The sequence below is a fragment of the Ailuropoda melanoleuca genome, chromosome 5 (assembly GCF_002007445.2).
Source record: "Ailuropoda melanoleuca isolate Jingjing chromosome 5, ASM200744v2, whole genome shotgun sequence".
NCBI classification, from domain to species: Eukaryota; Metazoa; Chordata; class Mammalia; order Carnivora; family Ursidae; genus Ailuropoda; species Ailuropoda melanoleuca.
The window spans coordinates 15,394,245-15,419,594 of record NC_048222.1 but is presented as its reverse complement, the minus strand read 5'-3'; the positions used below and the strand labels follow the sequence as shown (position 1 = coordinate 15,419,594).

Sequence of the window (25,350 nt, the reverse complement as noted above, 5' to 3'; positions counted from 1 at the left end):
TTATCTCCAGTAATGTTTTTGCTTGAAATTTATTTCTTTTGTCAAGTATTTGCATGGTATAAGTTTTTCATTGTTTGTTTAATGTATATATCCTAGTGTTGCAGATACCGTTTGTTAACAGCCTATAGCTGGACTCCCCCAGTCCTCATATAATAGTATTTGTCTTTTTACTGGAATATTTAGTCCTTTTACATTTAATGTAATATTCTTGTATCTGGATTATACCAATTATTTTGTACTTTCTGTGTGAACCAAACATTTTTTCTTTCTTGTATTATCTTGCTTAAGCATTTTTCATTTTGCTTAAGCATTTTATGTATTTTATTCTCATTCTGTTTCTCCCTCTACTCATTTGTAGTTATGTACTCTCCCTTTTCATTTATTTACTGGTTAGCTTAGAAATCATAACATACATAACTTTTTAAAGTCTAATCAATAACATATTTTCCTCTTAGATATACCTAAAGACTCTTGAATTTCATTAGCCTGCTCCAACCATATCATGTGGCAGTGTTCTTAATTTTAAACCTTAAGACATTGTATTATGTACCTAATTTCCATTTTTCTACACCTACATATTTACCATTTGGCTTACATATTTCCTGTGTCTTACATTTCCACACTTTTGGGGATCTCTTTCTGCCTAAAATACATCTTTTGTGAAGGTCTGCTAGTAGGAATGTCTCAATTTTTCTCTGTATGAAAATAACCCTTATTCTTGAATAAATTTTCACTGGTCATAGTATATATGTTGATTTGATGCACTTATATATTGGAAAATGATTACCATTAGAACATTTACCATTTTTTTTTCTTTTGTGGTGAGAACAATTAAGATCTGCTCTCTTAGCAACTTTCAAGTATATAATACTAAAATCTAACAAAACTAAGATTACCATGCTGTATATTAAGTGTTAACTAAAGTCACCATGCTGTACATTAGATCCCGACAATTTCTTAATCTTATAATTGGGTATTGTACCCCTTGACCAACATCTCCCCATTTCTCTCACCTTGAAAAATGTTAATTACTCAACTTTTGTTTATATGTTCTTGCAAAATACCAAATACATGTAATTTTATGTAAGTAGTACTGTTATATCTCATTTTTTATTTTACTCAGCAGTTTTTAAGATCTATGTTCATTGCTCTAGTACTCCTGTTATGCATCCATTACATTTTGCCTATACCCTCTCTGTGAGGGATACCAATGACTTTCAATTCCATATTATCACCAACAGTGATGGACACCATTATATATATCTTTTTATGCACCTGAATGAGAGTAATTGCTCTCCTGAATGGTATGATTATAAATTCTTACAAGAAAATGCAAAGTGTTCCTAAATTTCTCTACCTCCACTAGTAGTTGGCATTATGCAGCTTTCCGATTTTTGTCAGTCTAGTAGGGCAAACTGATGCCTCATTGTTTTTTTACATTTCCACTTCTCTGTTAACTAAGCTAAACATCTCTTTATATGTTTGTATGTCTTTTGAGCTTCCTTTTATGTAAGTTGCCCTTTCATATATCTTGCACTCTTTTTCACTAAGGTTACTGTCTTCTTTGTTTGGGAGAAGATATTTTCAATACTACAATCTATTTCTGTCTACTAAAAATGTATAAAGTTTCTTTACAGAGTAGAATTGCTCAATTTTAATGTAATCCAATTATTTAGGTTTGTTTGCTTTTTTTTCTTTTGATAGGCTAATGATCTGTTTCCTTAGATAACCAAGATATTCTATTAATTTTCTTTTATTAAGTTTAGACTTACGTCTTACACACCAAAATCTTTTATCCAGGTAGGGTTCTTGTTTTCATATGGCTTTAGTAATGACCTAGGCGTTAAGATCATTTAGTGAACTAACATCCTTTGTCTTATCTCTAAATAATATTGCCCCCCTTACATTACAATGCCTTCTCTGTCAAATATTAAGTTCCCATATAAATGTGGGTGAATCTCTGGCCTGTCTCCAGCATTTTGTAGGTCCATTTGTCTGGATTCTTACACTAATACCATCTTTTTTTTTAAAATTGTAATTTCATAGCAGGTCTTGATATCTAACAGGGAAAGTTGATTCTCTACTCTTCTTTAAAAAAAAATTTATTTAAAGAGAGTGAGTGGGTTGGGGGGAGGGCTAAAGGAGAGGGAGGGAGANCAGTTGCAGCTAATTGATGAGAGAAGATTCTGTCCTTTTTTTTCTGTCATCCCTTACAACAGCAGCTTGGTTGAGAATTGACTAATGAAATCTGTTTCTTCTTTCTCCTCCCCTCTCCTTAATACTGTGTCTTTTTATTATATGAGAGCCCAGTCTTCTAGAAGGAGTTGCTTCTCTTTTGTCTAACTTTGTAGTGATATGTTTAATTGTATATAAAGGGAACTAACACCTTTTCAATAGCACTCATTTATTATCTGTGTTTGTAAAAGTTTAAATACAGGAAACACCTCTTCTCAGAGAGTAATCAAGATTCAAGTAGTGGTACCAGTGAACGATCTTGGACCAGTAACCAAAAAAAGAAATCCCTAAAACCATATTCTAGTAGGAAAAAGACAAGAACCAGAAGCAGTGTAAGAGGTAAGTTTGGTAGGTGTCTTCTTTCAAGTCATTTTTCAAATAAATCAGGTATTTTTCAATTACGTGATAGGAGGAGGGCACCAAAGAAAAAATGATTATGTGATCCCCTTTCCCTGCTACAATTACATTAGACAAAAATGTACATACAAAACAGTACAAGAGAGTATGGAATTGACCAATAGTTATGAAATATGAGCTATAGATAAATGGAGTAGGAGTTCAGATAAGGAGAATCTAACATGAGCTGGAATCACTAGGAAAAGCTTCAAGGAAGAGGCACGTGGGATTTGAGCTAATCCTTAGGAAAGAATAGTATTCAAAGAGGTGTGCAGAAAAGGAGCGTTCTAAATTAGGTGAAAGTACAAGGACAGATTGACACAAGGAGAGCATCAGAGGCAAGGTCTAGAGCAGAGAATTCACACTGATGGGAGGGGCTCAGGAACAAGGTGGATAATTAGGGATCTTATGAGCTAGACATTTGAGCAAGGTTCAGGATTTGGGAATTGCTTCCAGCATGGATGTATACTTGAAAAAGGGAGAAATGAGTTGTTTTTTTATTTCTCATAAGCAAACTTTTCCATTGTACACTTCTTTTTTCTTTTAGTTTTGCCATTTTCCCCTCCCAGCAGTGGCAGTGACCACGAGAAAGACCAAGTAAGTAAATTTTATCTGGGCTGCCACGTGGCCATTAGCATTAGCATGAAACAGATCAATCTGTTTTGGGTTAAATTTCATTTATTTCTCAAAAAAAAAAACCCACTCTTTTCAGGATTATGAAGATAACCAGTTTGTTGGTACATAAATCACCATCAGTAGAAACTTCAAGGACTTGTAAACATGAAGTATAAATCTTGGGTAAAGACTTAAGATCTTTCTTCATTGTTCCCAAATCTGTTGCAAGATGTTTATTATGAATGGTGCTAAAATATGGGCTATATTCCTGTAAATATATGCTCTTTGAATTTACATGTTCAAATGAACTTCTTGGTTTAATTCTTCCCTTTGTTTTCAGTTTGCTGACATGATATTTCTAGAGCTTTTAAGGGTTTAAACATTTAAATCTTTATTGTGTAAGTGGTTGAAATGACTTCAGGCTTATACAAATATCAAATCTTCAAAGTTTCTTAATTCATTTTGGTTATCCTTGTTTTAAAGCAACATAGTTAAAAATATGAACACTGGTGTTGTCCAGACAAGTTCAAAGCCAAATTTTCCTGTTAAGAGCTGAATCACCCCTCTCAACAGTTGGGTTTTGTTCCTTGTCAAATGAGATACATCAAGACTACAGATACAGTGCCAAGTATATGAGTTTTCTAGGGGGGCAGTTGCTGGGATTCTGAGGGCATCAGCAGCACCCTGCCCCCCACCCTATGCAGACATACAATGTGGTTAGTACTCAATCAGTTATCCCTCCCCGCCTGCCCTCTTCTTTCAGCTGCCCTCTGTGAATCTAAGGGGCTGTCATATTCTGTACTGACAGATTTTATAGTTTAAACCTGTGAGCCATCGTGAGGACCTAAATATATGTTGAATACTTTAAACCGATATGAGGTATCAGTTAGAAATAGGCCAAAAGACAAATTTAAAGTAAATACAGCTTTTGTTTGAAGTAAGCACCAAAGAAACATCAAAGCTTTGAGAATCCATAAATTTAAGCAATGCAACTGACCAGAAGTCTGTTGATTTTTCAGTGAGAGCATTGCTGCCCTTGTACAAATATTAACATTCAAAATTCACTCCTCTGTGTTGGCGTGTAAGGGAATAATTTAGGGCAGGGGTCAGCAAACTTGTTCTGTGAAGGGCCAGATAGTAAATATTGTAAATCTTTTAGACATATAAGATCATAAATATTTTCTCTGGTGACTACTCAGCTCTTCCATTGTAGCATGAAAGCAGCCATGGACAATACCTAAGTGAATGGGTGTGTTGTGTTCCAATAAATATTTATTAGAAGTCCAGTGAACTGTAGTTTGCAGATTCCTGATTTAGAGCAGCGGTTCTCAAACTGTAGTGATCATCAGAATGACCAGTATGGTTTGTTTAAATGCAGATTGCTAGGTTCTGTCCCCACAGTTTCTGGCTGAATAAGTAATAGATGGGATTCTGGAATTTACATTTCTGTCAAGTTCCGGGGTATTGCCGATGCTCTGTTCCAGGGTGGGGGCCCTACTTTGAGAACTTTAAAGTTGTTTTTCAGTTAGAATTATGAATTGATATATGACTTAATGTGCTTTCAACTTTGGGATCTTACGGTCTTAGTGTTTGTTTTCAAATGGAGCAAATCCAATACTTAAACCACTTTAAAGGACAGTAGAGATGTATTAGAATTTTTTGAAAACTATTCTGAGTGGTTATGAATGTTAACACTCTTAAACAATACTATATTTTAGGCTCGACATCTAACGCCATTATGGAAGGATACCTCCAGGCAGAATAATTCCACACTTCCAAAAATTTCTGGAACCGAATTTCGGGGTAGTTCTGACTTTTTAACTCCTGAAGACTCTGCCCAGAAAACAGGTACCTGACCTTCTGTTGATTTACAGAGAAAAAAAATGTATTTTAGGAAAAGTAGTTTGAACTAAACAAATTTTTTATTTCAATATCTGTTGAAGAAATTGTGACTGTCTGATCTTTAAGCAAAAGATGGAGGACATTGTGTTTTAATTTTGCAAAAGATGGAGGTCTAACATTTGAGATTAGCTTGTGCTCTTCTACTTTTAAAGAAGCAAGAAAACTCAAATGGTGACTTACAGCAGGGATTGGTAAACTTTTTCTGTAAAGCACCAGACAGTAAGTGTTTTTTGCCTTTTGGCAACTCTACAGTTGTGGCTCCAAGTCAGCCCCAGACCAGATGTAAACCAACAGGCATGGCTGTGTTTTCATAAAACTTTATTTATAAAACCAAGTGGTAGACAGGATTTGACTTCAGGGGCCAGAGTTTGCCAACCCTTGTCCTGTTAGGTGTATCTCAACCTCTGTTGTATTTTATTAGAACTATTCACATCTTTTGTGAGGCTTGGGATTTTTGGCTTGTTCACTTTCATCATTTTGCAACTTAGCGCATCGCCAGGCACTTAACGGTCAGTAAACAGGCGACTGACAATCTCTTAGCTTGGCTGCCACTGGGAGAAAAGGAGTAAGGAAAAGAGAAAGAGAAAAATATAGCATTAGAGAGTAAGAAGAAATAAGTTAGTAGAACTATGAGAAGAAAGAGAAGGGTCACAAGCGCGAGGTAGTAGGAGACTTGCCCAAATATTGGGGGTCAGATGGGCAGCTGTGAAAGGTACTGATTTAATTGAGGCTGTACATTTTATCTACAGATCCACAAATCTAATCACCATATGTGCTCTGAAAGATACAAAGGAGTTTTTTTTAGTATCTTTTTTTTTGATGGTAAGATTTAATAAATAGAGTGATAGTGAAATGTTATTACCTGAAGTTGCTTCTGAGCGTGTTGATTCCCTGGAAACTGTTCTAACACTCAGAACATCAAAGTCCCCACCCACTGAGCGAGCTGTCATCCTTGGAGCATTCAGAAGTTGAAGAAAATGTATCTAAGGAAAATGTATCTAAGGTACTATTTATTGTTGGTTATTCATCTGGTTTTCCAGAGTTAATATTATATTTGCTGCATGGACTTATTCCTTCTTAAGGGATGATGTAGTGCCATTTGTTTATTTTAACATATNATATATTTTTGTTTTTTTTTTTTTTTTTTTTTTTTAGACTGTAGACCAAGAGTCCTTGATGAAAAGTACTAGCTTCAAACATAAACTGCAAAACCTGGAAGACGGAGGTGAGAGAATACGAAACTCTTTGCAGAATAAAGCAAAATTTGATTTTGGCAGGCTGGGCTGTTATTCCAATCACAGCAGGTAAAAAAAATCACTTTACAGAGTGACACCAGGTGTTTGAGAGAGCAGCACAATCTGCTTACCTTCTCTAAAAGTGCATGAAGGTCAAGGGGAGGGACACAGATTCACTCAGATACAAGAGCTTCTTATTTCAAGAAGCACATGGCCAGGGACCAGCGGTCTCCTCTCTAGCCTCAAAGGAGGGCTCAGTGGGGGCACTTTCCTAAGTGTCTGGTCCAGGGGCTCTTTCCATCCCTGAGTAGGTAGGTCACTTGCCGTTTATAAAGCAATGTCCTAAAAAGTGATGTGGCCAAGTATTGAAACTTCCCAATTCGTTTTCTCAGGGTAACGGTGATAGGAAGGTTTTCAAGCTAGTTCACAGGATTGTGATTTAATACGGCACCTAGCCACTCTTTAGCATGTTCCTCAACTGTTTTCTCTTTACATTTTAAATGAAATAAGCAGGAAGATCCACACAGCTGTGTATTATGTGCAGCCTATTTAATATCAACACAGCAAACATCTGTGAACCAACATCCAGGTTAAGAAAATAAACGTTGCTATTTCAGAATCTTGGTAGGTTCTCCCCTCAATTCATCCCTGCTTCTTCCTCCTTCACAGGAGCCCGTTAGCCTTAATTTGGTGTTTGATTCCACTGTTTTTATTTTTTTCACTTCTACATTGTGAAAAATATCATACCTTCAGAAGAGAATGTAAAACATGTGGNCTTCACAGGAGCCCGTTAGCCTTAATTTGGTGTTTGATTCCACTGTTTTTATTTTTTTCACTTCTACATTGTAAAAATATCATACCTTCAGAAGAGAATGTAAAACATGTGTACAGTTTAAAGAACAATTATAAAGTGAACGCGTATGTAACTACAACCCAGTCTGCGAACTGGACTGCTGTCACGGACCTAGAATCCTTCCACACTGGGTCATAACCCTGTTACTTCCCTCCATCCCTCAGAGAGGTAATGACAATCCTGACTTGCTTGAAAAGCTTCCTGTTGCTTTTCTTTACAGTTCTTTCTTTGTATGCATCCCTAAATAATAAGCGTTTAGTTTTATCTCATGTACAATGCAACCAAATGGCATCATACTGTGTAAATTTTGTGTGGCCTGCTTCTGCTCAAAATCATATGAAAATCTATGCTGATGGATATAGGTGAAGTATATTTTTAATCACAGCATAACATTCAGTGATATGAATGGACTATATTTATCTGTTCTGGTGCTGTGGGGCGTTTGGATTGCTTGCAGTTTGGGTTGTTACAGATAATGCCGCTATGCCGAGTTATGTACTTTTCTCTTGATACATATGTGCAAAATGTTCTCTAGGTATATTTTTAGGAGTAGAATTGCTAGGCTACAGAGTTTATATATCTTTACGAGTTTTAGATGTGCCAAACTGTTTGTCCAAGCTAGTTGTATCAATTTACTTTCCCACCAGCTATGTATAAGAATTCTGTTGCTTCACATTCTCCAACACTTGGGATTTTAACATTTCTGTCTATGTGCATGTGTGTACACATTGAAGTTTTAATTTGATTGAATATCCCTAAGGTTAAGCGTCATTTTTATATGTTAGCCATTTGAATTTCCTCTTTCATGTAGTGTCTAAAATGTCTTGCCCGTTGGTGTGGAGGATTCTTTCTATATCAGTTCCTAGGAACTCTTCATATGTTCAGGACTTGGTTATATGTTTTGTAAATGTCTTCTTCCACTGTGTGGTTTGCACTTCTCTGCATGATGCTCTCACTGTAGGTCTTTATGGCTGCTTTTGGGATAAAGTTTTTAGTTTTAATGAATTCTAATTATTAGTTTTTCTCTGTGGTTAGCAGTTTTTAGTCTTGAGAAATTGTTCCCTATAAGAAAGTCAAAGGTATTTGCATGTAATATTTCCTATATTCTATATATTTAATGTGGTATATTTAAGTACCACTAGAGGTGAGTGCCACATATTGTAACCTATATCATCACTTTAAAATATTTTCCATTTTTTGTTTTTGTTTCTTTGACCCAAAGATTATTTGTAAGTGTATTTCTTAATTCTCAATGGTAGGGGATTTTTTAAAGCTATGATTCTGTTACTGTTTTCTAGTTTGATTGCATTGTGGCTACAGAACATAGTCTGTATAACTTAAACCTTTGAAATTTTGAGATGTACTTTCTGACCCAGTACATGTCAATTTTTTTAAAGGTTAACTTGTTAAAAGAGTATAATTCACAATCACTGTAACATCTATATAAATGTATATCCATTAAGTCACTTTTCTTAATTACATTCTTCAAATATTTTATATATTTTTTCAGTCTAATTGTTCTATCAATTGTTGAGAATAGTATGTTAAAACCTCTCATTATGATTGTGGAGTTGCCAATTTTTGGTTCTGTTCAATTTTGCGTTATATAAAATATATGTATGTGCTTGTAAGTGTAAAATAGTATATCCATATGACATATTGAAACTTTTATCATTATAAAGTGACTCCCTTTATCTCCAGTAATGTTTTTGCTTGAAATTTATTTCTTTTGTCAAGTATTTGCATGGTATAAGTTTTTCATTGTTTGTTTAATGTATATATCCTAGTGTTGCAGATACCGTTTGTTAACAGCCTATAGCTGGACTCCCCCAGTCCTCATATAATAGTATTTGTCTTTTTACTGGAATATTTAGTCCTTTTACATTTAATGTAATATTCTTGTATCTGGATTATACCAATTATTTTGTACTTTCTGTGTGAACCAAACATTTTTTCTTTCTTGTATTATCTTGCTTAAGCATTTTTCATTTTGCTTAAGCATTTTATGTATTTTATTCTCATTCTGTTTCTCCCTCTACTCATTTGTAGTTATGTACTCTCCCTTTTCATTTATTTACTGGTTAGCTTAGAAATCATAACATACATAACTTTTTAAAGTCTAATCAATAACATATTTTCCTCTTAGATATACCTAAAGACTCTTGAATTTCATTAGCCTGCTCCAACCATATCATGTGGCAGTGTTCTTAATTTTAAACCTTAAGACATTGTATTATGTACCTAATTTCCATTTTTCTACACCTACATATTTACCATTTGGCTTACATATTTCCTGTGTCTTACATTTCCACACTTTTGGGGATCTCTTTCTGCCTAAAATACATCTTTTGTGAAGGTCTGCTAGTAGGAATGTCTCAATTTTTCTCTGTATGAAAATAACCCTTATTCTTGAATAAATTTTCACTGGTCATAGTATATATGTTGATTTGATGCACTTATATATTGGAAAATGATTACCATTAGAACATTTACCATTTTTTTTTCTTTTGTGGTGAGAACAATTAAGATCTGCTCTCTTAGCAACTTTCAAGTATATAATACTAAAATCTAACAAAACTAAGATTACCATGCTGTATATTAAGTGTTAACTAAAGTCACCATGCTGTACATTAGATCCCGACAATTTCTTAATCTTATAATTGGGTATTGTACCCCTTGACCAACATCTCCCCATTTCTCTCACCTTGAAAAATGTTAATTACTCAACTTTTGTTTATATATGTTCTTGCAAAATACCAAATACATGTAATTTTATGTAAGTAGTACTGTTATATCTCATTTTTTATTTTACTCAGCAGTTTTTAAGATCTATGTTCATTGCTCTAGTACTCCTGTTATGCATCCATTACATTTTGCCTATACCCTCTCTGTGAGGGATACCAATGACTTTCAATTCCATATTATCACCAACAGTGATGGACACCATTATATATATCTTTTTATGCACCTGAATGAGAGTAATTGCTCTCCTGAATGGTATGATTATAAATTCTTACAAGAAAATGCAAAGTGTTCCTAAATTTCTCTACCTCCACTAGTAGTTGGCATTATGCAGCTTTCCGATTTTTGTCAGTCTAGTAGGGCAAACTGATGCCTCATTGTTTTTTTACATTTCCACTTCTCTGTTAACTAAGCTAAACATCTCTTTATATGTTTGTATGTCTTTTGAGCTTCCTTTTATGTAAGTTGCCCTTTCATATATCTTGCACTCTTTTTCACTAAGGTTACTGTCTTCTTTGTTTGGGAGAAGATATTTTCAATACTACAATCTATTTCTGTCTACTAAAAATGTATAAAGTTTCTTTACAGAGTAGAATTGCTCAATTTTAATGTAATCCAATTATTTAGGTTTGTTTGCTTTTTTTTCTTTTGATAGGCTAATGATCTGTTTCCTTAGATAACCAAGATATTCTATTAATTTTCTTTTATTAAGTTTAGACTTATGTCTTACACACCAAAATCTTTTATCCAGGTAGGGTTCTTGTTTTCATATGGCTTTAGTAATGACCTAGGCGTTAAGATCATTTAGTGAACTAACATCCTTTGTCTTATCTCTAAATAATATTGCCCCCCTTACATTACAATGCCTTCTCTGTCAAATATTAAGTTCCCATATAAATGTGGGTGAATCTCTGGCCTGTCTCCAGCATTTTGTAGGTCCATTTGTCTGGATTCTTACACTAATACCATCTTTTTTTTTAAAATTGTAATTTCATAGCAGGTCTTGATATCTAACAGGGAAAGTTGATTCTCTACTCTTCTTTAAAAAAAAATTTATTTAAAGAGAGTGAGTGGGTTGGGGGGAGGGCTAAAGGAGAGGGAGGGAGAATCCTCAAGCAGACTCCCTGCTGAGCATGGAGCCCTATGTGGGGTTTGATCACAGGACCCTGAGACCATGACCTGAGCTGAAATCAAGAGCCAGATGCTTAACCAAGTGAGCCACCCAGGCACCCATCTCTTTACTCTTCTTTAAGGCTGATATAGTTGTTCAAGGAACTTTGATACTTATATAAATTTTATTTTCCAGATTTTTTGAGATGTAATTGGCAACATTGAAAGGTATACAATATGATATATGTATGTATTGCAAAATGATTACCACAATAAGATCAATACATATGTCAATTCACAGAATATTACAATATTTTTAGTGAGAATTTTTAAGATCTACTCTTTTAGCTACTTTCAAATATGCAATATAGNTATACAATATGATATATGTATGTATTGCAAAATGATTACCACAATAAGATCAATACATATGTCAATTCACAGTTAGAATATTACAATATTTTTAGTGAGAATTTTTAAGATCTACTCTTTTAGCTACTTTCAAATATGCAATATAATATTGTTAACTATTAGTCATCATGCTATACATTACATTCCCAAAACTTACTCATCTTATAACATGAAGTATATACGCTTTGACCACTTTCACCAATTACTCCCCTACCCCTACCATTAGAAACCAACAATGTATTCTATCTTTATAGGAGGTCAGTTTTTTAAATTTCATATATATGATCATATAGTGATAGAAATCATAAAAGTCATCTTTCTCTGTCTGACTTACTTAGCATACTGCCTTAAGGTCCATCCGTGTTGTCACAAATGCCAGGATTTCCATCTTTTAATGGCTGAATAATATCCCGTAGTGTATATATTCTTTGTCCATTATTTATCTTTCAGTGGATACTTACAGTGTTTCCATGTCTTGGCTATTGTTAATAATGCTACAGTGAACATGAGGGTGCAGATATCTTTTAAAGATAATGATTTCAGAGAAAGACAATTATCATATGATTTCTCTTATCTATGGAACATAAGAACTAGGAAGATCGGTAGGGGAAGAAAGGGATAAAGAAGGGGGGGTAATCAGAAGGGGGAATGAAGCATGAGAGACTATGGACTCTGAGAAACAAACTGAGGGCTTCAGAGGGGAGGGGGGTGGGGGAATGGGATAGGCTGGTGATGGGTAATAAGGAGGGCACACATTGCATGGTGCAGTGGGTGTTATACGCAACTAATGAATCATCAAACTTTACATAAAAAAAATTAAAATAAAAAATTTAAAAAAAAGACAATGATTTCATTTCCTAGTTATATATCCAAAAGTGACTTGTTGGACCATTTCATATAACTTTAGAGTAAATAGACCAGGTTACTTAAGTTCATTAAAATTTTGATAGGGATTGCATTAAATACATAGATTAACTTGAAGAGAATTGACAACCTTAAAATAATCATCTTGGAGTGCCTACCTGGCTCAGTTGGAAGAGGATGTGACTCTTGATCTCAGTGTTGTGAGTTTGAGCCCCACGTTGGGTGTAAAGATTACTTAAAAAAATAAATTTAAAAAATAATAAAATATTTATTCATCTTATACTATACAAAATGTGTCCATTGATTTGTATCACTGGCTATGTCATTTATAGAGTTCTAAAGTTTTTCCTAGATTAATTCCTAGATATTCATAGTTTTGTTATTGCTCAGTTTTAAATGATTATGTTACAGTGAAAACACACTATTGGTTGTTCTGTGTCAGGAAAACTTTCAAAGTTCTTGTGAGATCTAACAGTTTATTAGTTGATTCTTTTGGTCATTTTGTTTATTTTAATTTCAGTGTAGTTAACATACAGTGTTTTATTAGTTCCATGTTTACAATATAGAGATTCAGCAACTCCATACATCACCCAGTGCTCATCACGGTAAGTGAACTCCTTAATCCCCATCACCTATTTCACCCATCCCCCCCATCTCCCCTCTGGTCACCATCAGTTTGTTCTCTATAGTTAAGAGTGCTTCTTGGTTTGTGTCTCTCTTTTCCTCTCTTTGTTCATTTGTTTTGTTTCTTAAATTCTACATATGAGTAAAATCATATGGTATTTGTTTTTTTTCCTGACTTATTTCACTTAGCATTATACTCTCTAGATTCATCTATGTTGTTGCAAAGAGCAAGATTTCATTCTTTTTTTATTACTGTATAATATTGCATTGCCTAATACCATATTGTTTTGATTATTATAGCATTGTAGTATAGGTTGAAATCTAGATATGTGGTGTCTCCAGCTTTGTTGTTCTCACAGAATTTCTTTTGTTATTCTAGGTCTTTTGTGAATCCATGTTATTGGAGTTTATTTTATAGGGATTGTATTGAATCTATAGATAGTATGCACATCTTAATACTCATTCTTCTGGTCCATGAACGTGAGTTATCTTTCCATTCATTTGTGTTTTCAATTTCTTTCATTAATGTCTTACAGTTTTTAGTGTATAGATCTCTCACCTCTTTGGTTAATTTTATTCCTAAGTATATTACTGGTTTTGACACTGTTGTAGTGGGATTGTTTTTTATTTTTCAGATTTTTTTTAGTAAATTAGAAATGAAACTGATTTATGTATATTAATTTTCATATCCTTCAACTTTACTGAATTAATTGATTAGTTCTAACAGTTTTTTTGTGAAATCCTTAGTTTTCTCTATGTAAGATCATATCATCTACAAAGGGACAATTTTATTTCCCCCTTTCCAATTTGGATGACCTCTTTTTCTTTTTCTTCTTTTTCTTTCTTCTTCTTTCTTCTTCTCCTTCTTCTCCTTCTTATTTAATTGCTCTAGCTAGAATTCCTAGTACTATGTTAAATAGTAGTGGGAGTGGGCACCCTTGTCTTGCTCCTGGTCTTAGAAGAAAACTTTCAACCTTTCACCATTGAGTATGACATTAACTGTGGGCCTGTCATATATGGTCTTCATTATGTTGAGGTACATTCCCTCTATACCCAATTTGTTGAGCATTTTTTTCATGAAAAGATGTTGAATTTTGTCAAATGCTTTTTTGGGGGGGGCATCTGTTGAAATGATCATATGATTTTTATGAGTTTTATCTTTCATTCTCTTGTGGTTTATCACATTTATTGATTTGTGAGTGTTGATCCCTCCTTGCTTCCTAGGGATCAATCCCACTTGATCATGGTGTATGATCCTTTTAATGTGCTGCTGGATTCTATTTGTTAGTATTTTGTTGAGAATTTTTGCATCTATATTTATCAGGCATATTGTCCTGTAGTTTTGTTTGTTTTTGTAGTATCCCTATCTGGTTTTGGTATCAGAGTCATGATGGCCTCATAAAATGATTTGAGAGCGTTTACTTTTATTCAATTTTTGGAAGTTTGAGAAATGTTATAAAATCTTTAAATGTTTGGTAGAATTCATTGATTCTATTTCCCTACTAATTACTGGTCTATTCAGATTTTCTATTCATGATTTGGTCTTAGTAGGTTGTATGTTTCTAAGAATTTACCCATTTTTTTCTAGCTATCAAAATTTTTGGTGTATAATTGTTCATAGTAGTCTCCTACAATCCTTTGTATCTTTGCGGTATCAGTTGTAATGTCTCTTATTTCTGATTTTGAGTCTTTTTTTCCTTAGTCTAGCTAAAAGGTTGTCAACTTTATTTTGTTTTAAAAAGCAGCTCTTAGTTTCATTGATTTTTTTTTCTATTTTTCTGATTTCTATTTCATTTATTTCTGGTCTGATTTTTCTTTCCCTTTGCTAAGGCTTAGTTTGGTCTTCTTTTTCTAGTTTTAAGATGTTAGTTTAGGTGGTTTGTTTGGAATTTTTTTCCTTTATGTAGGCATTTATGACTATAAATTTCTCTCAGTACTACTTTTACTGAACTCCAAAGTTTTTGTAGATTTTTTCCTTTTTAATTATGTCAAGATATTTTTTTGATTTTTTCCTTTTGATTTCTTCTTTGACCTAAATGTTCAGGAGTATGCTGTTTAATTTCCACATATTTGTGAATTTTTCCAATTTCTTCCTTGTATTTCTAGTTTCATATCATTGTGGTCAGAAAAGATTCTTGGCATGATTTCAGTCTTCTTAAATTTCCTGACACTTTCCCAACGTGTGTATCCTAGCAAATACACCATGTGTTCCATGTGTGCTTAAAAGAATTGATATTCTGCTGTTGGACAGAATGATCTATATACGTCTGTTACATCTATTTGGTGTAAAGTAAAACCAAGTCCAGTGTTTCCTTCTTGACTTTTTGTCTGTATGATTTGTCCATTGTTGAAAGTGTGGTATTGAGGTCTACTGCTATTATTGCATTGTCTATTTATCCCTTCCCATACGTTAGTATTTCCTTAATATAGTTAGTATTTCCTTAATATACCCTGATGTTGGGTACATTTTATATTTATGGTTGCTGTATCTTCCTGATGAATTGATCATTTTATCATTATACAATGATTTTCTTAGCCTCTTATTATCACTTTTGACTTAGTCTATTTTGTCTGATGTAAAATACATTTTGTATGGAGTATTTTTTTTCCTTTGAGCTTATGTGCATCCTTAAAGTGAACTAAATCCCTTGTGGGTATCATATAGTTAGATCTTTTTTTGTTTGGATGTTTAATCCATTCAGCTACTTTATTCCTGTGGATTGAAATCTACTTACATTTATTTTAAGTCAAAACATTTTTGAGTATACTTGACACACAATATTCTATTAGTTTTATGCAAACAACTTAGTGATTTGACAAGTTTATATATTATGCTATGTTCACTACAAGTATAACTACCATCTGTCATCATACAGTACTATTACAATATCATTGACTGTATTCCTTATGCTCTGTTTTTTATTCCTGTGACTTACTCATTCCATAACTGGAGGCCTGTATCTTCCTTTCTTCTTTACCCATTTTGTCCAACCCCTCCACTCGCCTCCCCTCTGGCGACTATCAGTTTGTTCGTGCTCTTCCCCTAAGTGCCCTGAGGTGACCTCTGGAAATGGTTCACTCTTTGCTTGATACAGAAAACCCTACAAAATCATGCAAATCAAGAGGTTCAAATCTTCATGTTTGCTTTAAGAACACATGTGAAACTGCTGAGACCATCAAGGGTATGCATATCCAAAAAGCCACCAAGTATCTGAAAGACGTCACTTTGCAGAAGCAGTGTGTGCCATTCCATTGCTACAAGGGTGGAGTGGTAGGTGTGCCCAGGCCACACGGGGTCAGTGGCCCAAGGAGAGTGCTGACTTTTTACTGCACATGTTTAAAAATGCAGAGTAATGCTGAACTTAAGGGTTTAAATGTAGATTCTCTGGTCATTGTGCACATCCAGGTGAACAAAGCCCCCCAAATGTGGCATTGAACGTACAGGGCTCGTGGTCAGAATAACCCATACATGAGCTCTCCCTGGCACACTGAGAGAGCAGTTACTGAAAAAGAGCAGATTGTTCCTAAACCAGAAGAGGAGGTTGCACAGAAGAAGAGATCCCAGAAGAAACTGAAGAAATAAAAATGTATGGCCAGGAGTAAATTCTGCTTAGAATAAATGCAAATAAAATTTAAAAAAAAAACCCATCAGTTCTCTATATTTTTAGTTCTGATTCTACTTTTCGTTCTTCTTCTTCTTCTTTTTTTTTTTTAGATTCCATTTGTAAGTGGAATCATAAGGTATTTGTCTTTCTCCATCTGACTTATTTCACTTAGCATAATTCCCTCTAGGTACATCCATGTTGTCTCAAATGGCATGATCTCATCCTTTTTTATGACTGCAAAATATTCCTCTCTCTGTGTGTGTGTGTGTGTGTGTGTGTGTGTGTCTGTCTGTAGAACACATCTTCCTTATTCATTCCTCTATTGATGGACACTTAGGTTGCTCCCATGTCTTGGCTATTGCAAATAATGCTGCAATAAACATAGGGGTGCATAGATATTTTTGAGTTAGTGTGTTCATTTTTCCTTGGTAAATATCCCCCAATAGTGGAATTATTGGATCATATGGTTTCTTTAAAAAAAAGATTTTATTAATTTGAGAGAGAGCATGAGCAGGGGAAGGGGCAGAGGGAGAGGGAGAAGCAGACACCCTGCTGAGCGGGGAGTCTGATGTGCAGCTCGATCTCAGGAGCCTGAGATCATGACCTGAGCCAGTCAGATGCTTAACCAACTGAGCCACCCTAGGCGACCCTATATGGTATTTCTATTTTTAATTGTTTGAGGAACCTCCATGCTTTTCTCCACAGTGGCTGTACCAATTTACATTCTCACCAATAGTGCATGAGGGTTCCTTCTTCTCCACATCCTCGCCAACACTTGTTTCTTATCTTCTTAATTTTAGCCAATGTAACAGGTGTGAGGTGATATCTCATTGTGGTTTTGATTTTCATTTCCCTGGTAAGGGATGTTGAGCATCTTTTCATGTGATTGTTGGCCATCTGTATGTCTTCTTTGGAAAAATGTCTATGTGGGTCCTCTGCCCCCCCTTTTTTAATTGATCAGTGCGCTAACATTTAAAGTAGTCATTGATAGGTAAGGAATTACTAATGTCATCTTATTGTTTTCTGCCTCTTTTGTAGTTGCTTTATCTCTTCCTCTCTTTTGTGAATTGGTGATTTTTCATAGTGGTATTTTTTTATTCCCTTTATCTTTTGTGTATGTACTTTTGTATAGGTTTTGCTTTGTGATTGCCATGAGGTTTACATATAATGTCTTAGTTACCTAATAGTCTATTTCAAACTGATAACAAGTTTTATTGCATACAAAACTACACCTTTTTCTACCCCCAAATTTTATGTTTTTGTTGTCACAATTTACCTCTGTTTCTATTGGGCATACGTTACCAAATTATTACAAGTATAATTATCCTCAGTATTTTTATCCTTTATACTTGATTTAAGTAATTAACACACCACCATATTATGGTATTCTGATATTAACTGTGTGCTAATAAGTGTGACATATTTTCCTATGTTCTCATGTTACTAATTATCACCCTTTCATTTTGACTTGATGAACTACTTTTAGCATTTCTTATAAGGTAGATCTTGTGATGATAAACTCCCTTAGCTTTTATTTGTCTGGGAAAGTCTTTATCTCTCCTTCATTTCTGTAGGGCAACTTTTCCAGATCAAGTATTCGTGGCTGGCAGTTTTTTCTTTCAGCACTTTGTATATATCATTCCACTTTGCTCAGCCTGCAAAATTTCTGGTGAGAAATCTGCTGATAGCTAATATAAAATAATTATACCTGTAATAATTTGGTGATATATGCCCAATATAAACAGAAGTAAGCCTTATGGAGGTTCCCTCCTATGTGGGGATTTTTTGTGTGTGTTGCTACTTTCATTTTTTATTTTAATTCCAGTATAGTTAACATACAGTTGTATATTAGGTTCAAGTGTACAATATAGTGATTTAACACTTCTATACAATTCTCAGTGCTCAACAAGGTAAGTGTATGCTTAATCCCTTTGATCTATTTCACCTACCGCCCCTCTGATAACCATGAGCTTGTTCTCTATAGTTAAGAGTCTCTTTTTTGGTTTGTCTCTCTCTCTTTTTTCCCCCTTTGTCCATTTGTTTTGTTTCTTAAATTCTACATATGAGTGAAACCATATGGTATTTGTCTTTCCCTGATTTATTTTGTTTAGCATTATATTCTCTAGCTCTATCCATGTTGTTGCAAATGACAAGATTTCATTCTTTTTTATGTCTCAGTAACATTCCATTGTGTATACATACTCCACATCTTTATCCATTCATTTGTCAATAGACACTTGTGTTGCTTCCATAATTTGACTATTGTAAATAATGCTGCTATACACACTTGGGGACATGTATCCCTTTGATTTAGTGTTTGTTTGTTTTTTTTTTTTGAGTAAATATCCAGTAGTGCTATTCACTATCATTGGGTAGTTTTATTTTTGACTTTTTGAGGAATCCCCATACTGTTGTCCACAGTGGCTATACCACTCTGCATTCCTATCAACAGTGCAAGAGGGTTCCTTTTTCTACATCCTTGGGCTTCCTAAGTAGAGGGCACCCTAGGAGGATGGTTGAAACTGAAGTTGGTGCAAGCTGGGGTGTCCTGGGATGCTCCATGCAGGGGGTACTTTGGAGCCAAAGCAGGCATGGCCCCAGAGGTTTCAGGGCACTCTGTGCAAGGGGAGGGGTTGGGGGGGTGCCCTGGCAAGTCATCTGGAGGTGAAGTGGTTCAGGCCTGACATATTCTGGGATGTTTTGTGTCTTGATGAGATAGCTAGAGCCATAGTGACTGCTGACCAGGGGTGTCCTGGTATGTGCTGCACTGGCACCACCTTGATGGGATGACATAGTGTAGCGGTATAGCAGCCCAACCCTGCTTCCCGCTGTGCTATCAAGGTAGAGGGTGAACATAAACCATGGCACTCACCAGACCCTCTGATCCAGAGTGAGTTCCAGCAGCTCCCCTACTGTTTAGCAGGGTCCTAAGGCTAGATCTTCTTTATTCTAGTTGCCCTTTTAAACCACAGCTTTTATGTTATGCCCCAGGGCAGATGAATATGGTCCCCATCTCTTATTACTATCCCTCCCCACTGCAGTTCACCATGTGGGGGATGGGGGCTCCTTCGTTACCATGTCTCCCTCTCTCTTTCTGTCCTTTATGTGGTGTCTCTATCTTTTGTTGTGCAGAAGCTGTTTAGTCAGCCTTCCATCCTTTAATTGCTCTGTAAATGTGTGTGTCTGTGAAGGAGGTGAGTTCAGGGTCTTCCTGTGTTGCCATTTTACGAACCCCTAAGGTATCTTATTTTTTTTTCATAGGAATTTGGATACTTTGTAGTATTTGTTTATTCATTCAATGAACATCTACTGAGTATCTACTGTGGACCAGGCACTCTTCTAAGGGTTAGATTTTCTGATGAATAAAACAGAAAAAATGTCAGCCTTTGCTGGAGTTTATCTTCCAGTTGGGGGTGGGGGGGGCAAATAGTATACAAGAGAAGGAAAACATGTAGTATGTTATAGTGTAATAAAGGCTAGAGAAAAAAGCATAGAAAGAGATTTAAAAGTTGGGGGTTGTACTGAAATTTTATGTTCGTTGGCCAGAGGAAACCTTAATGCAGATCTATGGGGGAAAGAACTCAAGTCAGAGGAGCAGCAAGAGCAAAGGCCTTGAGATGAGAACATGCCTGAGGTTTCCAAGATAGCCCGGGAAGATGACGTAGAGGGGCAGAGTGCAGGAAGAAACTCGTCTCTTTGCTTCTCTAGCATTCCACCATATTGTACAGCTCATTCAAACATCTGTACACAGTAACATTCAAATATCTGCTGAGTAATGAATTTGTGTTTTTTCCCCTTCAGAGGGAAAAATCAGTAATGACTGGCAAGGTATGTGAGGAGAAAGGGCAAAGCCAGATAACTTGACAGCTAAGTGTGTATGTAGGCTCTAAGTGTATGGTAGGGAAGAAAGAGAGGTTAGGATAGAATAGAGTGGGTTTTGAGATGGAGCTGTTGACTAAGCAGTTGGAAACACAAATCTGCTTAACGGAGCTCGGAGAAGAGAGAAATTTGGGGAGGTAACACAGTTGAAGTCATGGGACTAATAAAGGTCCTCCAAGAAGGATGGCCTTGGACAGGGTCATGGTGTGGGAATGCAGAAAGAGGGGTGGATTCATTCTGTATGCAGGTCCTTGGCCTTGATGATGGAAGGGAGGTGGATGGTAAGGAAAAGCAGGAGTTGGGCCTAATTCTACAGCTCTACTGACAGTGGTGGTACCATTGTTAAGATTGGGAGGGTTCAGAATGAACAAGGACATGTTTGGGATAAAAGTGAACACCAGTAGAAAATGTTTAGTAAATGCCAAATGGAAAGAGGATCTATATTTAAATCTCATAAACTGAAGGTCTCATCCAAGTCACTTTAGCTAGTGAGGAGCCAAGATGGCCTCATTTATGAGGCAGCACAGCTCCAGTGTCGCCAGCAGGTGACGCACTTCGCAGGGTGATCTGATGAGCTTTGGAAGGCCCATCTGCTCGGATACCATCCTACCTTGCCATTTAGCCTGAGCCCTGGCAGTGTTTTTGATGCCATATCCACTACTGTTTTGAGTTAGTCTGTACTTTGCTAAGCAGATTGTTCATAGATGTTACAGAGCTCATCAAAGGGATGCCAGTTCCCATGTGTCCTCTTTCAGGCATCAATAGACTTAGTGCTTTGATGCTCGCGCTGTTCTTAGCGTGTTAACCAATAAGTAATTAGCAACAGGGAACGAGTTTTGTTTGCCGCTCATCAAAGTTACATGTTAACTGGTGAAAAGAAGACAAGATAAAATTGGGACAAAAGGGACGTGTGTGGTTATTAATGTGCTGTGCTTGCTTTTTTAGACATATCAGATGGCAGTTTTGCTAAGTCAAAACAGTCAAAATTGGAGGAAGGTGGTTCTCCAGAATCCCTCACCTCGGTGACAGAAGAGACAGACTTAGCAGGTAACGTCGCCCAGCCAGTCAAGCAAGAGTGTGACAGATTTGTAAGCACCGAATGTACCAGCATGCACTACAAGGGGGGTACAGTTTGAAGATCAAAGTCGCTGCAGAACCCTAAAAACTAAGCATTTTGTCCTTTCAAAGCCAAGTAAATTGTTGCACAAAGTATAGATAAAAGCAAACAAGCACCATGTCCTTTCTAGCATTTTGATTTCTGCCTCTTCACTCTTTTTTACAGCAATTTTCAGGGCCTAAGGTTCTTAAATGTGTAGGTCTCTGCTTTAGTTGATAGTTACTAACTCAGGTTTTATTAAAAATTTCTACTCTATACCAAGGAAGGAGAATGATCCAAAATATTTGTCTATGTGGGGTTGGCCGTCTGCCTAAGTGATGCCATCTATTTCAAATCCAAAGGCTCCAGGAGGGCAAATTTGGAGGCTCAGAGGCACCAGAGGTTGGCGATTAAGAACCAGTCGGCCTGCGTTCCAATCCTGGCGCTGCTGGTGTGAGCTTGAACGAGTTATTTGATCCCTCTGTTCAATATACACAACAACAGTGCCTACTTGACATGGTTTTTGTGAGGATTATGCGAGTCAATACCTGCAAATCCCTTAGAATAGTGCCAGAGCCCTCCTAAAACTCAGGGCACCCAGAAGCCGTCGTGCCAGTGTAGAAATATCCTACCTGTCATGCCCTCCTTAAACCGTCTTACAACACCTCCTTCAGCCTGCTTCTTAGACGTAATAGCAGCTGCCCCAATTTAAAGTGCTGGGAATGTTTGGATGAAATGAGCACTTGCCAGGGACCGAGTTTGATGGGAAGCAGCCAGAAGCGCCCACCATGACTCTCAGTTCAGGCTGGCCTTGTCAGCCAGTCAGGCACCCCCGGGGTGTCTGTGGAGTGTATCTGTGCCTCGACTGACTCTCCGTCCTCAGGGTACTGGATGGACTGAGCACGTCTACTTTGAGCCCTGTGTTCGTTTTACTTCATGTTCTGTATTTATTGTTCAGAAGGCATTTCTACTCTGTCCCTAGCAGCTGTGCCAGAGAATTCGAAGAGTTCTGCTGTTATCACAGCCCTCGAAAACTTCACTAGAGAACTGGAAAGAAAATCTGAGGTAACGGTCCACGAAAAATGAAGAGCTGGCTTGTTAGGGGTTTAAAGTAAAGAGTTCAAAATACTCATCAACGCAGTTGTTATCCTTCATATGTGAGGGTGCTCCTGAGGCTTTGGGGGAGGAATATTCAGCTACGGTCACTGATTGCAGTGCCTTTGTGAATTGTGGTTTGTATTATAAGGCAGCTGTTCCATGTCCACTTGCTACAGTAGGACAGGATGGATCTATATGGAAATCAGACTCATGCTTTGGTTTCATTGAGACCATTCTCAGACAATGGAAATACCAGGAAGCAATGATTTGGTCATAACAACAGGCAGGGAAGAGAGGGGGACCATGTGGATGAGAGAGGTGTCCAGGACAAAGATGGACATGGGCTTTGGGTAGATGGTCAGCTGAGTGGTGGCGAATCTGAGTAGAGCTGAGCAGTGCACGTGTAGGCTGTCCCAAAATCTTGTCTGCAAGATGAACTTTGGAAGCTTTTCGGTTCCCTTCTTTTATGTCCTATTGTTTATAAATCTCAAAAGAGTTATTTATTAGCACATTTGAGAAAAGTATCTTACCCTGATGTGTTCATTTAGCTAATTTAGAAAATCTCCAAAGTCTTATCATATTTTTGGCAATAGCCATGTAAACTAGTTTCTAATGGAAATTTGTTCATAATATTCAGTATGTATTTTAATAGAATGAATGTAAGTTTTCCTATTTTAGCGTCTTGTTCTTTGTTGGTATTGAGCCCGAGGCAATACATAGAAAGTGTAGCATGGTGTCTCCTCACGGTTGTTTAGCAGTAATGTCTGTTATGAATATAGTGTGCTGGCAGCATCTTTTTTACACAAAGCCTAAACTCCATTTATGTATATGGTTAATTCAAATGTGATCGTTTGTTATTGTTGTTATGGTTTAGCTTAGGTACAAAGGGAGTCCACTTTACTCAAAAGAGGCAAAGCAAGCACCAGATTGCCTAATCCAACTTTTAAACCAGATACATCAACGCAGGTAAGGGTGGGGTTTTGAAACAAGGTCATAAAAAAGTGATCACTCATACACATTTGTGACCACTGTGCTGGGGTCATGAGGACCTGAAGGTTGAGCAGATGTGAGGTTTGATAATCACCTAACCGGTTTAGTTTCTAGTTTCTAGTTCTTCATTCATAAGATGATGGGGTAAGGCCTTCCTTAAGCCTCTTCATGGTCTACCATGATGTGATCCTAAAACACTATTTTTTAAAACTTTATAATCTAATTATGAAGACTGAGCAAGCGTGGATATATATGTAAAAATGCTGGGTAAGTGCTATGTGTCATACGTGTGCAGTGGAATGGTATTCAGCCTTAAGGAATGAAATTGACACATGCTGCATCACAGATGAACTTCGAGGACGTTATGCAAAATGAAATAGGCCAGATGCAAAAGGTCAAGTATTGCATGATTTCATTTATATGAGGTACTTAGAAGAGGCAAATTCATAGAGAAGGAAAGTAGAATAGAGATCACCAGAGGCTGAGGGAGTGGTAAATAAGAAGTCATTGTTCAATCAGTATGGAGTTTCTGCTTGGATGATGGAAAAGTTCTAGAAGTGGATGGTGGTGATGGGTGCACGACATTGTGAATATACTTAATGCCACTGAATTGTACACATAAAAATGGTTAAAAGGGTAAATTTTATGTTTTATATATATAGCCACAATAAAAAGTGCTATGCACTCACGTGTACACATGCACACATATGCAAACACACTCTGATGACCATGAGATATGAAGGCTAGGAAAGGTGAGTGGAGATGGGGTTCTGCGGTGATTAGAGTTAATCCAGAACCATTACAACAGAAGTGCTTCTGTAGTGAGGTTTTGGAAACAAAGGTTTGAGTGGTGTGGGGAAGGTGCCTATAGAGATTGTTCCTTGTCAAAGTGAATAGCCTGTCGATGAAGGAAGGGAAGAAAACAATGGCAGGTTGGTTAGTTTAACTAAAGGAGGAAGTTTCTTAGGGCAGAAAATATAATCTGAATAGGGATTTATGATTTTTTTCAAACTTTTATACATGCAATGTCATTTGATTCTCAAAACAGGCCCATGAAGGACTTTGGACTTATAGAACTTCCATTATCTTGTACAGGTTATGTATTCATCCATTTTTCATTCAGCAAATGCACACTGAGCAGCACTAGATGCCAGGTCCTGTGCTAAGTTCAGGAGAGCAGTGACATGCTTTGGGAGCTTCTTGCCTCTGTAAACTTTCAGCCTGATGGAGAAGGCAGACAGTAAGCAAGCAACTAAGCAGTTTGTGTGGTTAGTTGAGCACAGAAGAGCAAATGTTGGAAACTTGAGAACCAACATGAGGAGGAGGACAGAGCTGATTAGCCAGTTTCAGCTTTCAGGACCAGCTTAAGGCAAGAGAGAGGGGAGCAAGTGGAAGGTCGGAAGTGATGGGGAGCCATGACTGGTGGTATAATGGCTTCTAGGCCAGGTCTGGCCTCCATGTCCTTTTCCCTGGAGTCTTCTCTCCTTTGCTCTAAGTGTAATTTTGAAATACCAGCTTCCTCCAGACTTCTGTTAAGAGCCTAAATCAAAGTTTTCATAGTTTCAGGGGTTGAGGGTGGTCATGCAGTGAGGGGAGGGAAGAAGAGATCGGTGTTCTTAAAACAAAAGTTGGTGAGGATGTGGAGAAAGGGGAACCCTCCTACACTGTTGGTGGGAATGCAAGCTGGTGCAGCCA

General features: G+C 36.6%; 1 protein-coding gene across 1 annotated transcript in view; it reads left to right on the top strand.

Moving 5' to 3' along the window:
- Positions 1-25,350, top strand: part of SYCP2L (synaptonemal complex protein 2 like) — a 116,303-nt gene that overhangs the window by 70,931 nt on the left and 20,022 nt on the right. The window contains exons 22-24 of the mRNA XM_034660321.1: positions 21,417-21,518; positions 22,550-22,632; positions 23,540-23,631. Of these exons, the coding sequence (XP_034516212.1) occupies positions 21,417-21,518; positions 22,550-22,632; positions 23,540-23,631 (277 nt within the window). The remainder of the gene's footprint in view (positions 1-21,416; positions 21,519-22,549; positions 22,633-23,539; positions 23,632-25,350) is intronic.